The sequence below is a fragment of the Hippocampus comes genome, unplaced genomic scaffold (assembly GCF_001891065.2).
Source record: "Hippocampus comes isolate QL1 unplaced genomic scaffold, H_comes_QL1_v1.1 scaffold36, whole genome shotgun sequence".
In the NCBI taxonomy this organism is placed as follows: Eukaryota; Metazoa; Chordata; class Actinopteri; order Syngnathiformes; family Syngnathidae; genus Hippocampus; species Hippocampus comes.
Window position 1 is genome coordinate 422,085 of NW_017805695.1, and position 11,011 is coordinate 433,095.

The 11,011-nt window shown below is 42.0% G+C and overlaps 2 protein-coding genes across 2 annotated transcripts in view; both read left to right on the forward strand.

Annotated features, from left to right (window-relative positions):
• The window catches only part of LOC109523232 (rap1 GTPase-GDP dissociation stimulator 1), a 25,917-nt gene extending 20,427 nt beyond the window's left edge, over nt 1–5,490 (forward strand). Inside the window, exons 12-14 of the mRNA XM_019882246.1 lie at nt 211–337; nt 2,809–2,934; nt 4,982–5,490. Coding sequence (XP_019737805.1) covers nt 211–337; nt 2,809–2,934; nt 4,982–5,109 — 381 coding nt within the window. The 3' untranslated portion in view covers nt 5,110–5,490. The remainder of the gene's footprint in view (nt 1–210; nt 338–2,808; nt 2,935–4,981) is intronic.
• Nucleotides 5,491–7,246: 1,756 nt separating this feature from the next.
• vps8 (VPS8 subunit of CORVET complex) overlaps nt 7,247–11,011 on the forward strand; it is a 72,035-nt gene continuing 68,270 nt past the window's right edge. Inside the window, exon 1 of the mRNA XM_019881883.1 lies at nt 7,247–7,462. Within this exon, the coding sequence (XP_019737442.1) occupies nt 7,391–7,462 (72 nt within the window). The 5' untranslated portion in view covers nt 7,247–7,390. The remainder of the gene's footprint in view (nt 7,463–11,011) is intronic.

Sequence of the window (11,011 nt, forward strand, 5' to 3'; positions counted from 1 at the left end):
TCCCTTCCCCTGCCCCATGTATGCCGCTTCAACTCCAAGCCGCGACTCCCGGTTCCACATCCGCATCGGCGGTCTGCGCTAATGCTCCTTTCTTCTCATCGTCGGCTCCTCAAGCCTTGCATCCATCCAGCCGCAGACCGTAGTTTAGTTTTCTCTAATTGTCATGATTGTTTTGCTCACATCAATGTTCTGTTTTTTCCTGACTGACAGGGTGTCATCCATGCCATATTAAAGGCAGATGGAATTCGCCACCTTATATCCATGTCCAAAAGTGAACATGTCATCATGCAGAATGAGGCCCTGGTTGCCTTGGCAATTGCATCTACTATCAACATCGGTAAAGTATTGTAAGCTTCGACTCAAAAGTTAGATGTTCAGCCCCTTAATTCAACAGACGTCAGAGTGCGAGTTGCCATCATGCACTGTAATGACTGGGTGTTTTTTTTTTTTAAGGAAAATGCAAATTTCATTCAGACCCAATACGAAAGGGTTTGTCATTCATTAAGAATATGATTGAGTGAGTCCTAAGAATGATATCGGACACGAGGGATAACAATGTCCGTTAACATCTCGCAGTGTTGGGAGTAATACTTTACAAGAGGAAGATTGCTTTTTGCTCGAGTGCAAACATTACCAGTAAAAGTTGAGTAATATTACACTCAATTTCAGTTGCACTAGTTAAAATGCATGTGCTAGGAGACAATGTTGTTTCTCAGTACATGAACACTTTTGAGAACTATCCCGGTGCAGTATTTTCAACAAACAAAAAAATCCTCCCAGCTTCCAGCAAAGTAATCCTGTCTCTGACTTGTATCTGAAGTGATGCCAACCTCACGATGTTTTCACTACATTTAGTGCCTTTTAGCGACTACGACCCCAATAGCTCCTCTTTTCCAAAAACAAAAACAAGCGTAAATCTCAACGGTGCTCCTAATGCGACCAAATTTGTCATTTCCTGCATGATGAAGTTGAATAGGGCCATCAGTTTTCATCTGTCAGTGTAATCGCTACTAATCTGGTCAAGTACCAACGGACCTCTCAGTCCATCACTAACAGACGCCCGTTTTGCTAATGAGTGACAGAAGCGCGCCCAGGACCAAGGCCATGCACACACTTCTTCATCAGTTTTGTTGATCAAGGCACCGATCAAGGCACCACAGTTTGAATGATCGTACGTGGACAATGTATGTGGGTAAATCAGCCTGTAAAGTTCAGCATCTTAGTCCATAGTCTTCACTTTCATCCACAGCAAATTCATGTTCATGGCAACCAAAAGCGGGCGGCCCGGTGACCCAGTGGTTAGCACGTCTACTTCACAGTGCAGAGGTGCAGGGTTCAATTCCATCTCTGGCCTTCCTGTGTTTAGTTGGCATGTTCTCCCCGGGCCTGCGTCGGTTTTCTCCGGGTACTCCTGTTTCCTCCCACATTCCAAAAACATGCATGGTAGGTTAATGGAACACTCTAAATCAGGGGTGGCCAACCCGCGGCTCGTGAGCCGCTTGCGGCTCTTTGACTAGTTCAATGCGGCTCCCGGGTTTTCGCACGATAATTGTCGAAAACGCCTCGGCGATGGCGCTGCCATTCAAAAAAACGGTGCTTTATACACAGAACGTACTACGTCGGCCTGTCATCAATCCCGTTACTTGATTGACATAGAGGGCAACCAATCAGATTACTGAATCACCGCTCATGCGCAGACAACAGCGCTAAGTGCTAAGCTAGTCAGCGAATTACCTCTGTTTTAAGGCAGGGGTGCCCAATCGCAATCGACCAAGAGCCAGTAGACTGGTCCCAAGTCAACCGCGAGTGATGGGGGGGGGGAAAAAAGATTTGTGTGTTTGTGTCTCTGGGTTTCATTTATGTTCGGGCGCTCCGGTCATGTGTGTGTGTGTGTGTGTGTGTGTGTGTAAAAAAACGCGCGCGCGGGGGGTGTGTGTGTGTGTGTGTGTGTGTGTGTGTGTGTGTGTGTGTGTGTGTGTGTGTGTGTGTGGCTCTTTGCAGTAACACAGTAAAAAAATTGTCTCTTCGTCTCTGACTGGTTGGCCACCCCTGCTCTAAATTGTCCCTTGCTGTGAGTGTGAGCGTGGCAACCGGTTCAGGGTGTCCTCCACCTACTGACTGAAGACAGCTGGGATAGGCTCCAGCACCCCCACGACCCTTGTGAGGATAAACCGGATCGGAAAATGGATGGATGGCAACCAAAAGCACCCAATATCAGTATTCTGCTTGATGCAATGCCGACATCTGCACCTAATACCAACCGCCATCTTCGCCCAGCCTTGTCTTCCAATGTAATGCAGGATTTTCATCGTTTGGAGAATCTGAGTTGTCTCGCCATTTTCTGTGCCGGATTCGGAATCCAAGGACCTTTATGGCTCAAAAAAATATCCCAGTTGGCCCATTTCTTCTTGACTTGTGTCAGAATGCTCCATTTTATCAACGACATTATGTCAACAACAATCTGGCCAGTCAACAATTTCAACCACCATTCCTAACATGGTGCCTTGCATTAAAATTAACCAGGGGGATTGCGGGCCTGGTGTCTTGGTGAGTACAAGACCACACACACAAAGATGTAAACACCAGATATTTATCAAACTTTACAGTATTGCTCCGTTTCCCCATGAATACCTCATTGGGCAAAATTGGGCAGCATAAGTTGACCTTAAAGGAGACCTCACTGTGAGTTCTTGGAATTCCTTGTAGTGTTGAAATCGGTTGTGTGAAGGAAAGGACAGAGTATTCTTTGATGAAGGCAAAGTAATTTTATGTTTGTTAAACATTGTTTTTGTGCGGTTATGTCCACAGAGTCTGTGAAGGATCTCTTTACGACAGAGCTATTGGCAATGCTGAAGAAGATGTTGGAAGATCCTACAGGCACAGCTGAAGTCAAGTACAGTGCATTATGTCTCATTTGCAGTCTGGCCAACAGTGGTATGCATTCTTTGAAATCTTATATTGGGCCGACATTCAGATATTAATCTCTTGCAGGTTGAAGATCGTCTCTGATGTATAACATTTTATATAAAATGTCAAACATGTTTCCCAAGGAAAAATCTTGTAGTCCAACCTGCTAGAACAGCGGTAGGGAACTCCGGTTGCTTGAGAGCCATATCCTGTCTGTTTTCCATCCCTCCCGACTCCAACTCACCTGATTCAACTGTTCATGATCGTTTCCAGCCTCTACAGAGCTTGGTGATGAGCTGATCATTTGAATCAGGTGGGTTGAACTCGAAAGAGCTCTAAAATAGGCAGGAAATGGCTCTCGAGGAACCGGAGTTCCCTACCCCTGTACGAGAACATGCGACTGACAAAAGAAGTACTAGGCTCAACTAGGTTCCAGGCTAAACAAAAGATTTCAAGATGGTTTTGAGAGAAACAATGTCTTGCTAATTCACCCTCTTGCATTAATTGACCTGTTAGAATATAACAAACTGTTGAAAAAAGCCATCTGTCATATTAACAACTTCATGGGCAAAATGTATTAATTGCATCTCTATGTCATACTTTATTTTTATCAGGCAAACTACCAAAAATCAAACCGTTGCTTTGTCTGCCAAATCACAATGGTCATCCATGTATTGGTAATCTAGTTTAGATCAATTACTGCAATGCTCCTGCCTATGGTTCCTATTTACTCTTGACTCCATGAGCCTGACTGCTGCCTGAAATGGTCAAGATGGGCTTTACTTTCGGTCCCTAAATCTTGTCTGATCTCCAAGAGTGCTTGAGTCCTAGGATTTGCGCATCAATGTCAATTATCTACCCGTCTCCTCAATGGCATCTCTGTCTGACAGACTCAGACAGGTTGCATTATTGTCTTCTTTTAAACAGTGGTGCCTTGAAAAACGATTTTAATTTGTTCTCAAATCATATTTTCCCATTAATAGGAATAGAAAATGCCATTAATCCAGACTACCCCACCTCCAAAAAAACAACAACAAAAATTGTAATTCAATGGGAACAAATATCACTCCAGAGTATTATACTTAATAAAATGGAAAATAATTAAATCGTTTAATAGAATTAAAAAGAATTAAACTGTTTTTGTCACATTGCATCAATTAAATGCATCTTCATCTGGTGTGCCCATTATGGCCACCTTGGGGCAGTATAATACAGACACAGATATATTGAGGCGCTATTACAAATCCCCCTTGAGTTTTTGATAACATATGACTGGCTGCTTGTATGCCATCCTGTCTGGATGCAGAAGCCAATCATATTTCAGCTGGGCGTGTCCTGCCTTGAACTCTAATGGGGTTCATAATAACGCCTCAACTCCTCTCTCAGCTCGCCAGCATGGCACTAACATTAGTTGTTATATGAGGAGGATTAAGCGTAAAGGATACATGGATGCGAGCATTGTTATATTGTCAATTTACATGTGGCTGCGACACCGTTTGTTTTCAAGCCATTGCTGAAAGAGTTAAAGCACTGTAAAATAAATGCTATTTAGCATTAGCGTTCAGGTCAGAAAGGGAAAGCTATGGTTGTTTTAAGTACACAAGGTGTCATTCTCCTTGTTTTATGTTTAATTTGACAGTAAACTTCAATTGGGAGTGGCATTACACAGCTTGAAGCCTCTTTTTTGATGGATTGTTAAAGTGTGTTGAGTTGAGTTCACTGCCAACATCCAGCGCTTGTATCTCAAGATTGAGCTTGCCAAGTCAAAGCAAAAAACGAAAATCATCCGAATGACGTCTCGTATCTGCATAAAATTGTAAGTTGGGTCACTCGTATCTCAAAGCACCACTGCACCTGTCTTTTATTTAAATGGTGATTTTACGGCTCTGTTGATCTACGATGTGCATATTTTTCTTTATTTTATTAATTTTCTTGTTTTACCATAATCAATTCATTCTTGGCGATGTTTTATTGTGGAATGTACCTTGTACAACACTTTGTCATTTGTTCGGAGAGGTGCTTTCGAAATACCGTACCATGATAATGATTTAAATTGGGACCTTGGTTTTTCTAGGTGTGATGAATGAAGAATTGGAGGAAGTGAACATGAAAGACAGCCTCAAGAAACTGACTGACCACAGCAACAGTCAGCTTGCTGCACAGGCCAGCTCCGCATTAGCTCTTTTAGGTGATGCAAGCTGAGCCTAACGAAGACCTTGTCTGCAATAATGCACTCATTTAATTGTATTGCTTCCTGCACATAAACCTGTAGAGGGCAGTTACTTTTGTTAGTTAAGTAGAAGGTCTACACTGTAGACTCTACAGTGTACAAAAACGTCAAAACAAATGCTGGATCAGTGGAATTATTTGCAAGTGTTGTGTTAAAAGGTGTTTTTTTTCATGCCCTCTCCACGTATAATCAATAATTAAGAAATTCAAGGAGCAGCTTTGTTTACGTCCTAGCAGCAATATTATTCATATTTAGAAATGAAAGTACTGATATTTTCCCCCTGACTGTTTTAAAGTCATGATGATGAGGCACATGACCCTGCTTTGACAAATAAATCTAAAGAATGCTTTGAACAAATCTCACAAATTCATTACCATGAGCTGTATTGTTCACTGGAAAGGAAAACATTCCCCTTACAACCACCTTGTTCACTGGAAAGGAAAACATTCCCCTTACAACCACCTAATAGTGTCAGTCAAAGCAAATGGAATGTGGGAGGAAACCTCAGTAGCTAAAAATGACTACTTGTCAGGGACGTAGTAGGATTCGTGTTCAGTCCTGCTTTTTCATGGTTCAGACCAAACCATTTCATTTTGCATCATTTTAATGGTCAAATAGCTTACCATTCCCTCCAACATCTATATTAACATTGTATCAAACAAAAGTCAAAGTTGCAACAGCATCCACTTACGAAATCTTAATGAGCATTATTTCAACAAGTACGAGAATTAAAAAAAATGGCAGTGCTTTAAGAATGTATTTGAACACCTGTCATATCTATCACAGAGACCATCCAGCAATAACATACCTGTCAACCTTTCGGAGCGCCAACCCATATAAACTACCAAAAAATCCTTATAAAGAGCAAAAAATCCTTATAACATACCAAAGCTTTTTATATGTCAAAATAACGGCAGAAAAAAATCCCACGAAATTTTTAATGATATTTATTGTAGATCTCCATAATACAATGGCAGGTGAATGTCTAATCATCATTCTACTTAGTGGCATTACTGTGTTCAGTGTTGTATTCCTGCGTTACTTTTTTCACCAACTCCAAATGCTGATCCATCGGCTCGAAGTTACAGCATCCATTCATTTTTTGCACTGCAATAATGCTGTCAGTGTTTCTGGTGCAAGCGATTTTCGGAAATCTGTGTGAACCTTTCTCACAACACTGAAGACTCTTTCAGAGTCTGCATTGCTTTAGGTAAGCAAAGTACTGCTTCCATCACTTTGCTGAGATGATGAAACATTGGGTTGCCCATGGTGTTGTGTTCAAATAAACGCGTGGAGTCTGACTCTGTGCTCACTGCCGTTTATTGCCAGTAGTCACCTTTTTATATCAACACTTTACGGCCGTGACGTCACGCCGTCGTAACCTGACCCTGTGGCTATGGTTACATGCCACACATGGGTTTGCCCATGATTTACTGGAACGTTACCGGAAATGAAAGCATTCGAGTAGACGAGCACCATTCTGGGCAAAAGCAAACGGAACTACTACCTGTTAGGGGAAAAAAAAAACAAAACAAAAAAAAAAAACGGAAATTTTCAGAATCCGTATGATTTGTGCGATATGGCCATATACGTAAGATTCACCACAAAATCCGTATAAAATATGGCTAAACCGTATGAGTTTACAGGTATGCAATAATTGGTTTCATTTTGCGTAAGCCTTCTGTGTTTTAATAGGAATGTAACAGGAATTTCTTGTAAATGTATGTAAAAAAGATCAGCCAGACATTTAGATCATAATATTGGACTGTCACAGAGAGAGAGAGAGAGAGAGAGAGAGAGAGAGAGAGAGAGAGAGAGAGAGAGAGAGAAGAGAGAGAACAAAAAAGCAAAAGCAGCTGCAAATGAAAAACACAAAACAAACAACCAAATATACCGAGAAAAGAATAAACACAATAAATGGAAAACCCGACAAATAACAAAACAAAAAAAACACAACAGCAAATAAGCACATAAAAAACAAGAAAAACAACTCACAGTCACAACAAATGGGAAACACTCGCGCACGCACACGCACACACACACGAAAGCACTTCAACGTGATCGAAAACCTTGTGGCTGCCTTTATGTTCATATACGGATTCAAATTCCAGTCCGTTAGGTGGTGGTAATGTAACCAGAATGTTGCTTGCCAACCGCCGTCCTAATCAGAAGAGAAGAAGAGAGACGGAAGCATTCGAGTAGAAAATGAAAACAATGCAGAAACAGTTTCTTTAGGCGCAACACGGATACAGTATGTCAGAATCTTTGGACGCTTGCAGTTTACTCTCTTCATCCTCGCAGCTCGATCTCATGGAGGAGGAAGTGGTAAGTTAAAAAAATCGCTTGACATTTACTGAATTCAGAATGTGGCAGTGTAGGAACGTTTGCTTCTGAAAACACTGTAGCAGCTTTTTATTAATTTTTTAGCTGCGGGTATTTTTTAAAGAGTTACATAAATAAAATTGAGTTGAGTTGGTTTTTGGTTGCAAAACATTAAGAACGATTGGTGTCTAATAGTCACCAATCACACAGACACTGTCTATGTTTACACCGATTCGATTGCCTGTTGAACGTAAATTAATTGGTGAATTCATTGTGTCTATTTGTTAAACTTTTTGTTTGTTTGTATGTTTGTTTTTTTTTTAACATGCGAAGGTTTTCCCCAACCTATTACTACTGTGGCCTTAGCATCATACCTTTGACAGCTACCGTACACTGCTAGCGGCAACTACAGTACTGTAATCACAAAACATTCAATTAACTGACTCACTTAAAAGCAATGGACTCGAGCCTTTGTTTAGTTGAAACGTCACCCAAAGAGGTTGTCATTTTTTTATATGTCGAATTTAAAATGGCATGTCCCGCAAAACTCGTTTGTACATTGTACTACATTATAATGTACACAACACCAGTGTACTTTAATCAACTGGCAGTTCTAGTATATATTTTGAATACTGTACTCTTTTTCCTCTACACGTTTTTTTTATTGTATTTGTTACTCTTTTTCCTCTACACGTTTTTTTATTGTATTTGTGTTAACCTTGGATTCATTTAATTGGTCTCAGTTCTACGAAACATTTGTTTTATAAATAAATGGAGAAAAGACAAAAGAAAGATTGCCTTTAATTTCATGTAATGTTAAGGAAACTACTATATCGACATATGCACTCACCGACCATTTTATTAGGTACAGCATGCTAGTAACGGGTTGGACCCCCTTTTGCCTTCAGAACTGCCTCAATTCTTCGTGGCATGGATTCAACAAGGTGCTGGAAGCATTCCTCAGAGAGTTTGGTCCATATTGACATGATGGCATCACACAGTTGGCGCAGATTTGCCGGCTGCACATCCATGATGCGAATCTCCCGTTCCACCACATCCCAAAGATGCTCTATTGGATTGAGATCTGGTGACTGTGGAGGCCATTTGAGTACAGTGAACTCATTGTCATGTTCAAGAAACCAGTCTGAGATGATTCCAGCTTTATGACATGGCGCATTATCCTGCTGAAAGTAGCCATCAGAAGTTGGGTACATTGTGGTCATAAAGGGATGGATAGATTCAGCAACAATACTCAAGTAGGCTGTGGTGTTGCAACGATGTTCAATTGGTACCAAGGGGCCCAAAGAGTGCCAAGAAAATATTCCTCACACCATTACACCACCACCACCAGCCTGAACCGTTGATACAAGGCAGGATGGATCCATGCTTTCATGTTGTCGATGCCAAATTCTGACCCTACCATCCGAATGTCGCAGCAGAAATCAAGACTCATCAGACCATGCAACGTTTTCCAATCTTCTCTTGTCCAATTTCGATGAGCTTGTGCAAATTGTCCCCTCAGTTTCCTGTTCTTAGCTGAAAGGAGTGGCACCCGGCGTGGTCTTCTGCTGCTGTAGCCCATCTGCCTCAAAGTTCGACGTACTGTGCGTTCAGAGATGCTCTTCTGCCTACCTCGGTTGTAACAGGTGGTTATTTGAGTCACTGTTGCCTTTCTGTCAGCTCGAACCAGTCTGGCCTTTCTCCTCTGACCTCTGGCATCAACAAGGCATTTCCGCCCACAGAACTGCCGCTCACTGGATATTTTTTCTTTTTCGGACCATTCTCTGTAAACCCTAGAGATGGTTGTGCGTCAAAATCCCAGTAGATCAGCAGTTTATGAAATACTCAGACCAGCCCTTCTGGCACCAACAACCATGCCACATTCAAAGCCACTCAAATCACCTTTCTTCCCCATACTGATGCTCGGTTTGAACTGCAGGAGATTGTCTTGACCATGTCTACATGCCTAAATGCACTGAGTTGCCGCCGTGTGATTGGCTGATTAGAAATTAAGTGTTGACGAGCAGTTGGACTGGTGTACCTAATAAAGTGGCCGGTGAGGGTACAGTATATTATTATCAGGTTGTAAAATTCACTGTGTTGGATATAAACTTTTGTTTATTTCCTACACACCAAGACTGATCATAATATGTGAAATTTAAATCAAGTTGAGTGTTTTAACCCTTTAAATACCAATTAGATAACCACCACACGTGTGTATGTTTATGATAACCATACTTTCATGGCACCTCTTGTGGTTCAGAATTGCCACAGGTGTCCCCCATTCCCCATTCAAAAGAAACAATTATTTTACAGGGAGGGCATGCATTGTAACTGCATGGAAAAATGCATGGGCTTTCACAACAAAAACATCATTTTGTAGTTTTAAGTACAAGCGAGATCCAGCCGGCCGTACAAATACCAATACACCAATCCATTCATCCATCCATCCATTTTCTAATCGGCTTATCTTCACACGGTTCGTGGGTATGCTAGAGCCTATCCCATCTATTTTCGGGCAGCAAGTGGGGTAGACCCTGAATTGGTTGTCAGCCAATCGCACGGCGCAGATAGACGAACAACCAAGGGACAATTTAGGGTGTTCCATTGACCCTCAACGCATGTTTTTGGAATGTGGGAGGAAACCGGAATACCCGCACAAACCCCACACAGGTATGGGAAGAACATGCAAACTCCATAAAGGAAGGCCAGAACCGGAATGAAACCTTGCACCTCTGCACTGTGAGGCTGACGCGCGAACCAGTCGACCACCGTGCCGCTCCTAGACCCTAACTAATGTATAGTAATAATAAGTCATGTCCTAATGTACTTAAGTAGTTTTGGTGAAAGCAAAGGCAGCCTTCGTGTTCCTCTGCCGCAGCTGAGGAGGTAGTTTGATGGTGCATCAGTTTTACAGAATAGCAAGGGGTGGCAGTTGCCACCCTGACCAAATGCTATGACCTCCAGTTGCAACCCCTGGTGGCTGGCAATTAATCTACAAGGGTCATTCGATAAATAAGGTGAATTTTTTGGTATAAGGACATCTAGTACAGATAGAAGCTAACTTTTTTTTTTTTCAACATAGTCTCCCAGCACTGAGAAGCTAACTTTTTTTTTTTCAACATAGTCTCCCAGCACTGTCACACACTAATCCAGTCTGTGCACAAGCTTCCATATTCCCTCGGGCAGACATGGGCAAACTCCGGCCCGCGGGCCGGATCCGGCCCGTTGGTCTTTTTAATCCGGCCCGCCGAAGGTTGGTACAGTACACAATTAAGGTTCGATGTAAATTATTGCATTCATTTCATTTGGACTTGTAATACAGGCATTTAAACGCCAGGTGGCGCAGTTACTTGAAGTCGCAGAGCACAAGGAGGGAGGGGGAGACGATACGGAAGCCCGGAGTAGCACTAACTCAAGTAATTCGCGCTCGATACGACGAAATAGATGTATCCCCACCGCTATTTTCTGTCATTGGATCCAAAACGGCGACATGCAAGCGACTCTTTGTTGCAGTGAGTTTTACTGGAATTGCGAACATTTTTACATCCT